We start from the raw sequence: 16784 nt of genomic DNA, 5'->3' as shown, positions 1-16784 counted from the left end.
GACAGGTTCTTGGAGATACTGGGCACAGTATTCAAAGGAAGGCCAATAGGCATAGAGAAAGAAGAGTTGAACTTGCCCAACTGGTGACAGGGCTCTCTGGTTATGCAGCACTTCTCAGGGAGAAGCCTAGGTCCACGAGATGCTCTTCCTTCAGGAGCTGATCCTTATATGAGAACAGGGTGGCTCCACCCCTTCTGGTCACAGGGAGAGCACAGGTGCAAACAATGTGCCTGTGCTCTCTAGGACAGCCACGCCCTACATTCCATCCCCTTCACAGCATGAACACATTGGGCACATTTGGAGATGAGACCATACACTGCAATATATACAATCAACAATTCCTATACAGAATATGCAGAAGTGTGTAAATTGAATAACTTGTGTGTGCAGTAGCTTGTAGTTGTTGCAGGATCACACTCACAGTTTGTAGTTGTCACAGGATCATAGATGTTGCAGGATTTATTCAATAGAAAGCTGGACATTTTGGAAACATCCCTTCAAGAAAGTCCACCACTTGGTGCCATTGAAGAGCAGAATGTTACAATGACTCTTCAATGACATGGGAGTGTATCAGAGTTCAGTGATGTTGCTCCTGCTGGTTGTCTTCTGGGCTGTGGATCTTGGGGAGTAAAACACATGTTTTACCAGTACCAGAACAGGCATGTCTGACCTGCCAAAGTGACACAATCAGTGTTCCCTTCTCAATGAAAATCAGGGTTTGTATTATAATTTCTGGGATCCATGTATCAATTACTTGTGGAGTTACCAATCCCCCCCTTTTCTGGTAACCACCCCCTACACAGTGCCAGAGACCACACCACTTCGGTCCTGCCTGCACCTCTCCCAAGGCTGCTTTACCTTATGGGCCCTCAGAGGCAGGGAGCAGAAGATTAGTCAGCATCCCAACTTGGGATTTCAAGCATACATCATTTCAGTTAATTTGGATCCTAAGCTGGGAGACCCAAGTGGTTTGTAATGTGCTCAGGGTATTGGGTCCACCATCTCTTGGTCTTTCATTTAAATCTCTCAGCATCTCACCTGCAGGGACTGGGAGTCAGTCTTCAGAGTGGCCTTTAGAAGGCCATTATTTCGCTCTATCAAGCCTGCTCCCATTGGGTTATAAGGCAGATAAAACTGCCATTAGATGTTATTTTCCTCAGCCCACTTCTGTACTGCTGCACTTGTAAAGTGTGTTCCTTGGTCACTCTCAATGACCTGAGGAGTACTGTATGTTGCCATCAGCTTGGTGAGTGCCTTGATGGTGTAGGATTGATTTGCTTAAGGTACTGGATAAGCATGCAGTAGCTCACGCACTGTATCAACACAGGTCAGAGTGTACCTGGCCCCTTCAGACCAAGGGAGGGGAAATATAAAGTCAACCTGCCATCTCTGCAAGGGGTTATGTCCTCTAGCAAGGTAGGCTGTCATCTCCGGTAGTGGCCTCTGTTGTGCATTCTGGCACAAGCTTCACAGTTGTGACACACCTGGATGATATCTGACATTTGGACAGGCAGTCTCCATGTTTTTACTGCTACCCACATTGTCTTTTGTCCAGCGTGTCACAAATTCTTATGCCACTAATGAGCAATGTTCTCTGCTGGTGAATCTCCCAGCCATCTGACCTGAGCCAGTGTGTCAGCTTCGTCACTCCCAGGTGACTGCATGCATGGATGTCCATGGTATATATCATAGACATGGTAGGCATATACTGTTCTATGCCTAACCACATTTCATATATTTAGCCATATGTCTTGGCCCTAGATTGGTTGGGCATGGATAGTCCAGTCCTGAGCAGCCCATTGTGTGATTCAAAGTTTAAGTAGACTAGACCTTGGTAGACTACAGCCATGACCTGTTGTATAGTCTTTCAGGACCAATAGATTGTCAGTTCAAAGGGTACACTGCCCAGCTATCCATGCAGATGATCAGTGCACTATCGTCTGGCTTCTGGGGATCCACACTGCTCATAATTCAGCCCAGTGGCTACTTTGTCGATTCCCTTCTTCAAACCAGACTGTCTTGGTTGAGGGATGGCATGCAACTGCACACCATTTATTTGGATTTCCTCTTCTGGACCTACATATGTACCAGGCATCCTCTGGAACTGGATATTTTTCCTCTTGTGTGGGACTCTTCTCTGGTGGAGAGTTGGGAACCTTTGACTTTGACATGGTCCCTCACCACATCCTTCTCTCTAAATTGGAGAGGTATGGATTTGAAGGATGAATTGTTAGGTGGATTAAGAACTGGGTTGTGATTAATGGTTCTATGTCAGGGTGGAGGCCAGTCACAAGTGGTGTCCCCCAAGGCTCAGTCTTGAGACCAGTGCTCTTCAACATCCTTATCAATGACATAGACAATGGAATTGAGTGCACCCTCAGCAATTTTGAAGGTGACACCAAGCTAAGCGGTGCAGTCAATACACTGGAGGGAAGGGAAGCCATCCAGAGGGACCTGGACAGGCTGGAGAAGTGGGCCCATGTGAAACTAATGAGGTTCAACAAGGCCAAGTGCAAGGAGCTGCACTTGGGCTGGGGCAATCCCAGGTATTTATACAGACTGGGAGAAGAACTCATCAAGAGCAGCCCTGCGGAGAGGGACTTGGGGGTCCTGGTGGATGAGAAGCTGGACATGAGCCAGCAGTGTGTGCTTGCAGCCCCAGAGGCCTACTGTATTCTGGGCTGCATTAAAAGAGGAGTGGCCAGCAGGGAGAGGGAGGTGATTGTTCCCCTCTACTCAGCTCTTGTGAGGCCCCATCTGCAGCACTGCATCCAGGCCTGGGGCCCCCAGCACAAGAAGGACGCAGAGCTCTTGGAATGAGTTCAGAGGAGGGCCACAAGGATGATCAGAGGGCTGGAGCACTGCTCCTATGAAGAAAGGTTGAAGGAACTGGGCTTGTTTAGTTTGGAGAAGAGAAGGCTCCGGGGAGACCTCATTGTGGCCTTCCAATGCTTGAAAGGAGCGTATAAACAGGAGAAGGAATGATTGTTTGTGAGGATGATAGAGATAGGGCAAGGGGGAATGGTTTTAAGCTGAGACAGGAGAGATTTAGGTTGGATATTAGGAGGAAGTTTTTCACTCAGAGGGTGGTGACACTCTGGAACAGATTGTCCAAGGAGGTTGTGGATGCCCCATCCCTGGAGGCATTCAACGCAAGGCTGGACGTGGCTCTGGGCAGCCTGGTCTAGTGGTTGGCAACCCTGCACTCAGCAGGGGGGTTGAAACTCGATGATCTTTGAGGTCCTTTTCAACCCAGGCCATTCTATGAACCTCCTGGAGTACATTGCTGTAGTATGTCACTGAGCCAAATATTTTTTGCAATTCTTCCTTCAGTGGCAAAGAGGACAAACAGCTGCATTACCCCAGATATGCAACCCAGAGTGCCACTGTTTGGGCTTAGGCCACCTCATCTTAGGAATATGGGATAGATCTTTCACTGACCCCTGAATAGGCAGCGTTGTTTTTACTATTACCTTTGCTATCTGTGTTATTGGTTCTACCACCTGCAATGCAGAATAGGTAGCCAATAACTGCTGCCGCAATCCCCAGTTGAACCCTTCCTGAGTCACATGTACATCCAGTTTGGTGAGGAGAGTGGGATCAAATATACTAAGCACCTGTGCTTATTTAATGGCTAACTTTGCCTGTTGAAGAGCATCCTGTTCTGTTTGTCTCCAGTCCCACAATTAGCATTTCTTAGTTAATAGATATAGAATCATAGAATTGCTCAGGTTGGAGAAGACCTTCAAGATCATCAAGTCCAAACACAACCTAACCATACTACCCTAACTCTAACAACTCACCTCTAAATCATGTCCCTGAGCATACAGAAGTCTTAAGATCTGCATGAGGCGGGGTATGAAGGTTCTCCAATACCCCAATATGCCCAGAAATTCCTGTAATTGTTTCACTATGGCTGGTGCTAGGAATGCTTTAATTTTATTAATAATAGCATTAGGTAAGACTTTAGTCTTACCTGACCAAATAACTGCCAAGAATTTTACCAACAGTCCAGACCCTTGGACTTCCTGTGGTTCATAACACATCATTTCTCCTACAGGTAAGCTGGTAATGAGCCTACCATTTTCTCCAACACTTCCAAAGAGGAAGAGGTTAACATTAAATCATCAATATGATGATATAGTTTTACATTATTAGGTTTATCCCATTCTGCAAATCATGCACCGCCAAATTGTTGCAGAAGGTTGGAGAGTGGACATGCCCTTGTGGTAGGACCTGAAAGGCCCACTGCCTACCCTCCCATGTAAAGGCAAATTTGTTCTGTGATTTCTCAGCAATTAGGATGCCAAAGAATGCATTGGCCAGATCCAGGACACAATAGTAGCTCTACAGCTCCTTGCTTAACATGTGAGGGAGGGCAGCAGCACGGGGTACTGCAACATGAATTGGTGGGGTTATATTTACAGTCATGCACCATGTTCCATCTGGTTTCTGGATTGGCCGTATAGGAGAGTTATATGGGCTAAGTGTTGGTTATATAATTCCTACTTTCTCTAATTCCTGCATAGTTTTCATAATTTCTTCTTGTCTGCCTGAGAGTTGATATTGCTTCATATTAGTGATGACTGGAGTAACCTAATAGGGTCATGCTTTTCATATCCCTGCAAAATTGATTGCATTGTGCAGACACTAATACTTCTAATCTGTAACCTGAACTATCCTATATTAGTTTGGAGGGTCAGTCCCCATAGTATATCTATACCCAATATATATTCCTGAATTTGGGCTATATAAACTACATGATCCCAGAGGCGTAGACACCCAACACCTAACATCAACCTAGTTTGGGTTACTGGAATCATTTTCCCTCCAAACCCTCCTATAACATTATGTGTGCCCAGAAATCATGGTAGATTGCCATAAATTATTGTTGTTTCAGCTCCAGTATCTACTAGAGCCATGACCCATTGTATAGTCTTTCAGGACCAATAGATTGTCAGCTGGTTTACAAGGTTGAGTCTCTCTAGTTTCTATAGGTTGCAGATTTTGCCTGGATCTTAGGTGTTTTGTTTCCCTTAGATCAGCTACTATTTGTGCTGCTTGTTGGACAGTTCCGTCTATCAGAGGGTTCAAAATAGCTACTAGGGTGCCATATTGTTGAGAGGGGGCTCTCATCCCTGCTGTAAATTTAACTAGGTTGGGACTTTTGAAGTCCACCTCATAAATGGCCCCTTTCATTCCTAATTCCCTTACGTACATTTGTAAATCTCACATGCTATCCCATATTCCACTATGAGTGGGTACATCACCTTCATTTGGTCATGTAAGCTTACAGCAATGAGCCATTGTATTAGTGAATGGTTCTTAATCCCATATCTAATGGTTAAGTGTAATCTTTGCCGCATGGCCAGGTGGGACGTGAAGAAGCCAGCTTTGACATCTCATGCTTGTTAACCATAATACCTTCTGCCTCCGTGTGCCATAGTCTTAAATAACCATCTAGGGACTTTCTCTTGTTTTTTTGTTTATATTGTTGTACTAGATCCATTAATTCAACTGCCATATGTGGGCAAACTGTAGCAGGTATTGTTGTTTCAGCAGGTGACCATCCCTCAGGTCGTACATCTGCTGGCTTCCCTGAAAACTTCTAGTTTTTTGAGTCAATATTGGTCACATTTCTAGAGGTTTCAGCTGTATCAGAGCCTCTAGTTGGATCTTCTTTGTAGTTTTTCTTGGAGTAAACAGATTTCACTTCATCAAAATCATTTTCTGTTTTATTCTTATTTTTAAGAATTGGTCAATTTATAAACCTAGGATCCCATTGCTCTGGATTCCAACCCTCTTTTAAGATTGTGGGTCTTATTTTCTTTACTGGTAGATTCCTACCTGTTATTTGGGCATATTGCCCTGCCAACAGGGTAAGTTTATGCTCCAGTTGTTTTACTGAGGCAAAGAGCATCTCATTTTCCTCCCTTAACTCTTCTTCAGCAGATTTGGTGGAATACAATGCTACTAATAGTAGCCATGCCATAGCTGATGCAGCAAGCTGGTTTTCCTTAGTAGTCGAAATACGATTTCCCAAATTTTCAAGAAATTCAGCCATGCAAGATGGTGACTTGGGGATGTCCCCATAACTCATAAATGGTCCCCATTTTTCTACTTCCTCTGCAGCAGAAGTCCACAGAGATGCTAGAAACCCTGGGATGTGTCCAGGTAATTCCTTTTCAAGGGATTTAGATTTTACCATACAAACCATTGTGGAATACTCTTTAAGAGTATCATTTCTGTCTTTGAGTTCTGTCCTGCCTGGTATTCCTGCCAACTACGCTGAATGTTCTACTCACAAAAAAAGTAAAACTGCATCTGACGAGTTCTTGGCAATATCAAAGTATTTGCAAGGAGGCCAATAGTCATATATAGAAAGAGGAGTTGAACTCACCTAAGTGGTGAAGGGACTCTGACAATGCAGCACTCCTTCTCAGGAAACAGGCTAGAGTGTCTTCACCATGGGTCCACCCCTTCTGATCACATGGGGAGCACAAATGCAAACCATTTGTCTGTGCTCCCTAGGCCAGCCACATCCCTTCACCAGGTGCTCAATCACCAGTTCAAGCTGTGATTTAACAGTTCCCCTACATTATCCTTTTTTTTCTTTTTTTTTTCTCCAGCATTTGAAAGAAGGGGACTACTAGAAGTATTTATATTAAATGTAATCAAATATAGCTGTATAGTACATGTGATATGATACTTTGAAGAAGAAGAAAATGCTTCCAGTTCCTAAATAATCTATTTTTAGCATATTTTTTTTCCTGAAGATACTAAAAGCCCTCTTCATGATATCCTTAAAATTTGTACACTGTCTTCTCTGTGGATAAAGGTGTTTGATCATACTGCACTGATGAAGAAAATTGAATTTTATTGTAGTATTTTTACTGAATGGAGCAGGGAAGTATAGTGAAATAAGGGAGAATTTTTTTCTCATACCAGGAAGAGGATGAATTGTTTCTGGTACCTTTTTTCTCCCACGGTTTTATCACTATTTGTATTGATTGAAAGGTTTCATCTACCTCTTTCACAAGCAAACAGTTCTGTCACTGCACTAATAGTGTAGATCATGGATGTCTAACCTTTTGGCTTGTCTGGGCTGCACTGAGTGAAGAGGAATTGTCTTGGGCTCCATATACAGAGATTGCTCTGAAAGTAATGCCGCCTTTTTATTTCCATGGAAACGACAACAGATACAAAAAACACAGTAACACTATATGATAGAGCAAACTCTCTGCTACAAAAGACCATCTTTCAACACGCTTACCAGTGTTAGCTCTGCATTTTCACCAGTAATGTGTAGCAGCCTGCATACCATGCTTGTAAAGATCTGCACCTTCAGAGGTGACCTACAGTTGCTGTTGCCACTGCTGAAACACACCACCTCAGTGTGCTAACATCCACTGTTTCGGTCTCCACAAATGTTCAAAAGGTGATAATGAATGTCAATGAGTGCAACGGTATGGAGGAATTCAATTCCACACCTTTACTTCACATACACTCCCATATCAGCCACCATTTTGTCAGACTGCCCCTCTGCTCCCTTCTGTTGCATAGCAAGAAAATGTAATGGAATATTAGTGGGAAGCTTCAACCTCTACTGCCATACTACCAGCATCTGCCTCTGCTATCATGGGCCAACATAATACAGTAGGAGTCATTATTTTTGGAGCAACCCTTGCAAAATATACAATACGGTTAATAAGTAAGTAACAAACCATTTTGATTTTTAATATTGTTATTAAAACATTTTTAAAAAGAGCAACAAAAACATAAAACTAGTGGGATATTTGAGCATGTTTTTGTGAAACTAATATGTCAGTCTAATTTGATGGGAGTGGTTGCAATTCTTAGTGAGGTCTCAAGGTGTTTGTCAGAGATTTGTGATGAAACGTTACTATTCATGTGCTTCATCCTTGAAAATTGTTGTTCACAAATGTACATACTGCCAAAAAGCAGTGACATGAATAAGGTGTGATTGTGAAGCAAAGTATATTTTTCTCTGGTGAGATATGTCTCATGAAAGTATGACAAAGAGACATGGTAAGATTTTTGAGTTGAACATCTGATTGCAACTCAATACATTCCATTTGAAATTTTTCAGGTAGTATATTTATACTGACTGAAAATGGAGTTGGAAACATAAATTGATTATTTATTTTGGTAATCTTGAAACCTATCCTCAAATTCCTTTATCAAACCAGAAAGCATAGTTGCATATTTTTTGCTGTTCAGAGTATTGTGTTTAGCCAATTTATCCAAATGCATAAAATTATTTGCTGTAACTTGAGTTGGTACTGCACTCTCCCTGAGCCCTGGTTTACAGCTGAGTCTGTTAACAGCATACTGATGTTTGGCTGTTGCCAAAGCAAATGAGTACACACCTGGGGCTGGGCTGGACCACTCTTGTGGGGAACAGCTGCCACCTTTATACGGCATGCCATGCCATGCCATGCCATGCACTGTGAGCCATGTTGGGCTGCATGCAGCCTATGAGCTGTGAGTTGGACATTCCTAGTGTAAAATGTTCCAGGTCTTTCTCTCAAAATGTGACTAATAATCTTAGTTTCAGATGGTATGGAAATGTTTTCTTCAGAGTGTCTGGTATGATGCTATGTTTATTTTCTAGGAGAAAAACTATGTTGATAACATACCAATGTATATAGTTGTTGCTAAGCAGTGCTGTACAGAGCCAAGGCCATTCCAGTTTCTCAGCTCATACTAACAAAGGGCTCGGAGGGAACAGAATCAGGATAACTGACTTAAACTTGCCAAAGGGATATTCCATGCCATTTGACATCATGAGGAAGGAGAGTTTTGAAGAGGGTTAGGAGTTCATCTCACTCTCTTCTGCTGCTCACGGGGTGAGCTGGGCATCAGTTAGTGGGTAATGAGCAGTTGCTTGTGCATCACTTGATATATACATTCATATATATACATCATAATTATTATCCTTTTATCTGTCTTTGTAAATCATTTTATTTCAACCCACGAGTTCTACTTTGTTTTTTTCCCTTTCGATTCTCTCTCCCATCCCACTGGGAAGGTAGGAGGAGTGAGCAGATGACTGTGTGGTTCTTTGCCACCTGCTGAGTTAAACCACAACCTATTAATGTTCCCACTGAAAGGGGATTGAAATATGAAAGAAAGTATTTTAAATTAATGTCTCAAGTTCTCATTAGCTGCAGGCTGTGAATTGGCAGCCAGATGAAAAGAAAGAGAAAAAGCACACATGGGAAATGAAAAGGGTGGAAAAACGAAGACACCAAAAGGAACCTGTTAGGGCTTTTCCTGTGGGTGTAGCTGGTCAGGGAAAAACCAACTTCCTGTCTGAGGAATCAGGCTCTGGTTCTTCAGCAAACCCATGTACGTGGGTCTCTCAGTTCACTTTATACCTGTACTGAGCCAGCCTTTTTGTTGATACCTGCCTCAGGAGCACAAATTTTTTCTTTCCCTTTTTTTTTCAGAAAAAAAAAAACCAAAAACAACCCACAATAGAATGCGATACAATAGAATTATTCACTGAACAACCTCAAAATATTTAACTGCTCATTAACTGTATATACTTGGTCCTCTTTATAAACCCTGCTTCAGTCTAGCAATCTTTTTTTTGTATGTGTCAGCCTTTGTCTTTCTTTTAGTAGTGCATGAGACATTACCTCATTCAAAGTTGCAGAAATGTGATGAGACTGAAATGCTGTGCTTTCATCCTGATTTGCTTTTCAGAAGCTTTGCTTTTAAGGAAATAACATATCTACAGTAGATTTTCCAAGTAGAGACAGGCGTGTAATCAGTTCTGTATGCATCATTTGTCTGTAGTTTTGCAAACCCTCTTGGATTATCTGTGTGGTGTCTATGAGCTGTCTGTTGTCTGGCAAACAGCATGTTTGAACATAGCCACTGTTATATTAGTGCATGTCCTACTGGGAAAATGACATACATGAAAAAGAAAATCATTGATAATACAATATGTTTTTCTTGTTCAGGTAAACATTAAGGTACCTCCTAAAGACAGCAGTGACTTAGAAGTCATGAAGTCTGGCCGTTATTACATCATTTTACTGGGCAAAAGCGTCAGTGTGACCTGGGATCTTGCCATGGGAGTCTCAGTTATCTTAAAAGCCAATTTCAATGTAAGTGTTTTTTGTTTTAATTCTTATTCTCACTAAAGAATGCACTTACATCCTCCCTTGTTGATAGCACTTTTTAATGTAGACATGCAGATAGATTTTCTTGGAGTATTAGGTACTTGCTTGAATACGAAGGGATTTTTTGTAATACACAGGGGTTGCTTACTTTTCTTGGTGCTTCAATTGTAAAGGCTAAATTCTCTGTTTTTAGAGATGAACTATGATGGAAAAGATGAATGCTATGTTGCCTTCCAGTAACTGTGCTTTGAAAGACTGAGAAAATTTCTTCCATGTACAAGAAGAGTGTGGAAGGAGCCAGATTCACTAGTGATGGTGACTGGACAGTCATCTTGAGGAATAAAATGGGGTCACAGGTAAACTTCCTGGACCCACCCCAAAAACAGCCAACAGGCACCACTAGTCAGAGTTGTCTTCTCACCTCCCTGAAGAAATGGAGACAGGCTGGTTTTACTTTCAGCTAAGCAGAATGGGAACTTAACATCCTGTGTGACAGACTGTGTATGTTTTAGGGAATTTGACAAGACGAGGGATAATTCAGTTTTTAAGACTGATGCCTTTAAAGCACTAGGTTAAAAAGACTTTTAAACAAAACTTTAAGCCAACCTGTACATGTATTATTGGTATTTTGTGTTTCTTTCCCTTCAAGGATCGAGTGTGTGGTCTATGTGGAAATTTTGATGGAATCGAAAACAATGATTTGACCAGCAGCGATGAACATCTTGAAGTAGATCCAGTTGACTTTGGAAACTCTTGGAAAGTTAATACATACTGTGCTGATGTCGAAAAGGTGATTGTGAATGAACTGAAAACTAATTAATACTGTTTACAGTATCACTTAGGAGTGATTAAAGAACTCTGAAAGGATAAAAATAAAAAAAAATGAACTCCTATATTTTTTTCCAATAATATTCTTTTTCGAAATCTGATGAAAGTTTTTCTAATGCCTCTGGGCATCCTGGCTTTACATGAATGTTGACGTAGCCAGTCAGAATGGTGAAAACTTCATAGAGCTTGCCAGCGTAGGTGCTAGAAATCCAGGTATAACTGGTAATTTCATTGCAAGGCTTAGTTAAAAAAAAAAAAAAAAAAAAAAAAAAGCCAGATGTAATTTTCAGACAGAAAGAATTCAGATAAAGACTTCATATTTTTCCATCCAAACTTCCGTATCCCAGATCTTAGTTCATCCATTTATGAACGGCTCAATGCATAGATTAATTTCTTTCTGTATGACTTCTAAAGTTATTTAGAGAGCATTCTGTTATTACTTTCAGTTTAGAGAGGCATGAACAGAAAAGGCAAGGTACAAGAGTGAATGTAAGAACTTTTTGCCATGTTATCACTACTTCTGAATTTTTAGAAGCTTAACTGCTATCTGAAAGTGTCACTTAAGTCCTGATCCTGGAGATAATGTGATTTCACTGCGTACTAGTTATGCTACATGTGAGAGTGTACTTATTCTTTTCCAAATGCTGAGTTTTGAAAGGAAGAAACTGAGTAATAAATGTCTCAAGCTCACAAATAGTATTTCCAAACCCAAAATTTTTGAAAAATTTGAAAACAACATTATTGATGTTTAAAAAATGAAATTTTTCATTTGTATGATGCCTTTAAGGCTTAAAACTTTGTCTCAAAAACTGGCTTACAATTTCAAAGAGAGGAAGAAAAGGCCTTTATTAGATCTTTCCTCAAAATATTTAAATAATTAGAAAACAAAATGAAAAATTTGTTTTTGATCACATAGAATTTTGAGTTAGTTTAGTTATGTGCAGTGACATAGCTTCAGTATTATTTTCCTTTCTATTTATTTGTATAAATATATATATGCATATAAATAAATAATGAATAAATATATATATGACTTGACTGAAGAACAAGAGAAGTTACAGTAATGGGGAGTAAGACATGCAGGATAGAATCTACAGTATATCACTGTGATAAATACCATGTCAATATTTGTGCTCCTTGTTCTTAGCTAAATTAAAAAGGAGAGTTCTGAGCCTTTTTGTATTCAGCAGTGACCTTGGCTATTGTCTGCTAAAGAGTGGTCGTATTTGTGAGTCTCTCAGGCCTTCTGGAGAGCTGTGAATTATTGTTTTTAAGGATAGATGTTTGGTACAGCAGGACTTACCATTAAGAATATACCTATGTTAAGACTGCAGCATATAAGAGCTGGAAAAAATGTGGGAGGTGACCTGCTCTTCTTTGCATTCTGCAAATTTATTTTGTTACGAAAAATGTCTAATGCGAGCAAATCTCTTCAGTTCGAAGAGTCTTGAGATTCTGAAAGCAAGGCTAATGCAGTGTGTGCATGTCTCTTAAAATATTAAGTTCAACCAGGAACAGGCCCTGGTGTCTCCGCTGTGTGATGACAACGTATTGAAGCAGGTGATGGTAGAAACATCATGCAACATTCTGTCCGGGGGTCTCTTTGAAGAATGCAGAAAACTTGTAAGTATCGTGTCCTGTGTTTCTCATTTCTCAGTTCTTCATGATCTGTGCTGACAGTTATTACAGCTGAGGGAAAAAATGCAGTTGTTCTGAGAGCACACAGAACATGGAGACTGCCTAATTGGTATTCTCATCTCTGACCCTGTCAGATCCCTGTAGCTGATGCTTCATGGGAAAACACAAGATTTCCCTAGTGGAAAACCATAGAAAAATTTCTGCTTGTAGAAAATTTTACTTTAAACTCTAGACAGACGCATGAAGTCAAGTAAAGGGGTTGTCGTTTTGGGAGGGAAGGGTGGAGGAAAAGTTAACCTAATGTAATGTCGTTCAAACTTCATTCTACTCAAACTGCATAAGACAGTTTTGGTTATAGGGCTCAAAATTCATAAAGCTGATCCACATAGTCAGTAGTAAAGGGGACAATAAACTACAGTGCCTATAAATGAGAATGTGGGCCCATTTGAGTTCTTGCGGGCATCAGCAGAACGATCTGCACTGATTTACATAACATCTCAGCTCTTGGTGAGTGGAGCAGCCAAACTATCTGAATGTTAAATATGTCTAGGTTAAGGTGATTTAGTGTACTGTACCTAAATTCATCTTTTTCAGGTGAATCCTGAGCCCTACATAGATATTTGCATGTATGACACTTGTGCTTGTGAATCTATTGGGGACTGTGCTTGCTTCTGTGATGCTATCGCAGCCTATGCACATGTCTGTGCACAAAAAGGTGTCATTGTTCACTGGAGATCACCAGATCTGTGCCGTAAGTATGAGGTAGATGGGGAAGAACTGGAAATGATTATGGCTGGCAAGTAAATGGAAAAGGTTCAAGTTCTTAAGCAAGAAGACATTGGCTCAGCTAGACTATTCTTATTTAGTTCTGTTCCCTCTGGTGTCCAGAGAAATTCACTGTAATGGGACCAAGCTAGCAACTCATGGTGACTTTTCCCCTCCCTTTTCTATTTGCTTAGAAAAGCCACTCCCTCAGCAGGGGGACAGAATAGATTGTAGAACAATCAAATCAAGATTTTTTCGTAAGTGTAGAGTCTGTTCTTAGTAATTGTTTTTGTCAAAAACAATTCTCTGTCATCTACAGCAAGTATTTAATTACATATATATTTGAAGAAGTAGCCTGCCTTGGATGTAGTGGGACTAGGGGAAGCTATTTTAAGTTGTAAATCTATCTTTCTCAGTACATATGTGGTGCACCTTGTACTCAGTTTGGTGTCTTAGTTCTGAAAGGCATGGCGTCTTCAGTGTTGTTTGATTTTTTGCCTCCAATTCTTTTACTGTATAGCACAAAGCTGTGAGAACCTAAATAAACAAGAATTAGATTATCAGTGCGAATGGAGATATAACAGCTGTGGACCTGCTTGTCCTATAACATGCCAGCACACACAGCCTTTGAAGTGCCCTCTACAGTGCGTAGAAGGATGCCATGTTCACTGTCCTGCAGGTAAGTCCATCTTTTGCTGTAGTCAGTTAATTACAGTCTTACAGTCCAGAAATATTCACAGATTTTTAAGGATGGAAATTGCATAAGATTTAGGTACTGCAGTTAATTCCTCAACAATCATACTGCTGTATTTTCACCACAGTTTCTTACTACGTAAGTTGGAAGTTGGTTAGAAATCCTGGTTTGTGTTTGTGAGATGAGGACAATGTGTGGAGGGCACTAAATGGTTCCAGGAAGAGGAGAATGGAATCTTGTCAGCAAGAATGATAAGATGGGAGCATGGTAATCAGGGAGATAGGGCGATTAGAGGCTATTTAATGACAGAGGCTGTTGTCTGTGTAGGTTATGAATTTGTACTGGATACAGTCATCTGAAATCCAGGAGGAAAACTCTCTAACTCCAATGTGGAGTTAGAAAATCGATGTTTCTTTATTCCTCATGATACATGCCAGGTGACTTGATAAATTAAGTATGTGCACTGGGAGTTCAGTTCTGCATTTAAACATTTAAGACATATATATGCAATACATTGGCATACATATTCATTCATTTCCAAGAACTCATTAATACATGCTAATGTCCCTCTGGGCATGCATAGTAGGGGCCTCTGGTGGTCTTAGACCACTTACTTTCTCCTCATTTTTTCCACCATCAGCTTCATCCTAGTGCCCTATGGCTGACCTTTTAGCTGTTTTTCCCCAGTTTGGAAAATTTCCATTGCTTGTTATGCCATAATGAACAGCTTTCTATCTTGGTGCACTGTAACTCAAAACAGTTTATGTGGAACTCAAGAAAAGTTCTTGCACCTGGTGGATGCAAAGATAAAAGTAGTCTTATTGTGACTTCAGTGCTTCTGTGAAGCAGAATCGTTGAGAAAAACAAGGCTGTTCACATACTATGGAAAGCTAAACTGGAAAATTTTAGAACTAGCACATATTGATTTCTTTTACTAATTAATATATTGGTTGTTAAGCTAACATATATTGATCCCTATTGCTAAGCCAGCCTATATCAATACTCATAAAATGCTCACCTTCAAAGCAGCTATGATGGTGGAGGAAACTCCCTCAGGGCTCCAATGCTTCTGAGGTTGCCTGGCAGCTTTCAGCTTAATTGTACCCATTAACTTTCTTAGAAAAGAGAAACTGAAAAAGTACAGGAGGAGAGAAAAGTATGAAAGATAAGGAAGATCCAAATGAAGATGAAAATATCCAACTCAGATGAATATATAGCTCATAAGATCAGAGTGAAAACACATGAAAGCAAAAAAAGAAAGTATTTTAAGACCAAAAATAGTTATTCTGGATCTTGGTATTTCTGTTTACACATTTACAGAAAGGTGAGGGGAGTGCCTTCTTGGATATAACTTTATGTAAGTATTAAATGTGATACTGAAGCCTTCACTATTCAGGTAATAGACATTTACATAGTACTCCTGTATGATCAGTACCAGGAGTTAGGAAATATGGGGACAAATCAAAAATATACATGTGAAAAGGAAAATATTCCTTTCTCAAGGTATTCTTAATACTTTATTCTGAACTATGTTCACCTTCTGCATTGTCTTGGCTGTTGCAGGTTCTACACTGAGGAAAGTATTTCCACTATCCCACTATAACAAAAACTGTTTGTGAAGTCAAACTTGCAGTGACATTAACACTAGCAGAGTATTCAGAACTTGAACCCAACTCAGAAACCTTGTGAAGTTATTTTTTAAGCAGTATAAATGCAACGATTGAGTTTGCAATTTATGAATATTGGCATTTTTATACTACTGTTCTATTTCAAAACAGGGAAAATACTTGATGAACTATCCCTCGATTGTGTCAGTCCAGAAGACTGTCCAGTGTGTACAGTTGGAGATGTCAAAATCCCACATGGAAGGAGAATAGTTTTGAGCAGAGATGATCCACAGCACTGTCAATCTTGGTATGATGGAAGAATTTATGCAGTGAAATTGCATGTCTGTTGAGTAGGATGAAGGGAGAGGGATGAATTGCATCCCCATAAATAAGGTTTTGGACTTGACTGTAAATATACTACTGAAGATGGGACTTAGAAACCCTCTTTTATGTCAGTACTCTTTCTTAAATAAACTGAAAATGAAGTTTTTTGATGGGTGGGACAATTGGATGCCAATTGAATGTAAGAAAGGGAAATCCATTAATTCCTTTCAACAGTGTCTTTTCCCATAATGAGAGCTTATGGGTTAAAATCAGCGATCGGTCCAGTAAAGGAGATCTAGTGGTTGGGGTCTGTTACAGGCCACCTGATCAGGGGGAGCCTGTGGACGAGGCCTTCTTGCTCCAGCTGCAGGAGGTGTCGCGTTCGCGGGCTCTTGTCCTGATGGGGGATTTCAACCACCTGGATATCTGCTGGGATAGCGGAAAGGCGGGCGGCAGACAGTCCAGCAGATTCCTGGAGTCTGTTGAGGATAACTTCCTTGTCCAGGTATTAGATGGTCCGACCCGAGGTGAAGCCTTACTGGACCTGGTGCTCACCAACGTGGAGGAGAGCATTAGAGGGGTTAAGACTGGAGGCAGCCTGGGCTGTAGTGATCATGCCCTGGTGGAGTTTGTGATTTGGAGGAATGCAGGCCTGGCAAAGAGTAAAGTCAGGACCCTGAACTTCAGGAGAGCAAAATTCCGGCTGCTCAAGGAACTGCTGGGTGGGATCCCCTGGGAAACTGTCCTTAAGGGCGTAGGAACAGAGCAGAGCTG

General features: G+C 40.8%; 1 protein-coding gene across 2 annotated transcripts in view; it reads left to right on the top strand.

The window, feature by feature from the left end:
* Positions 1 to 16784, top strand: part of VWF (von Willebrand factor) — a 159801-nt gene that overhangs the window by 60482 nt on the left and 82535 nt on the right. For both annotated transcript variants that reach the window (XM_021393568.1, XM_021393577.1), the window contains exons 22-27: positions 9993 to 10139; positions 10804 to 10944; positions 12486 to 12605; positions 13215 to 13371; positions 13906 to 14064; positions 15858 to 15993. In XM_021393568.1, coding sequence (XP_021249243.1) covers positions 9993 to 10139; positions 10804 to 10944; positions 12486 to 12605; positions 13215 to 13371; positions 13906 to 14064; positions 15858 to 15993 — 860 coding nt within the window. The remainder of the gene's footprint in view (positions 1 to 9992; positions 10140 to 10803; positions 10945 to 12485; positions 12606 to 13214; positions 13372 to 13905; positions 14065 to 15857; positions 15994 to 16784) is intronic.

This window comes from Numida meleagris, chromosome 1 (assembly GCF_002078875.1).
Source record: "Numida meleagris isolate 19003 breed g44 Domestic line chromosome 1, NumMel1.0, whole genome shotgun sequence".
NCBI lineage: Eukaryota > Metazoa > Chordata > Aves > Galliformes > Numididae > Numida > Numida meleagris.
Note: the sequence above shows the minus strand (reverse complement) of the source record. Positions and strands in the feature narration are given on the sequence as shown.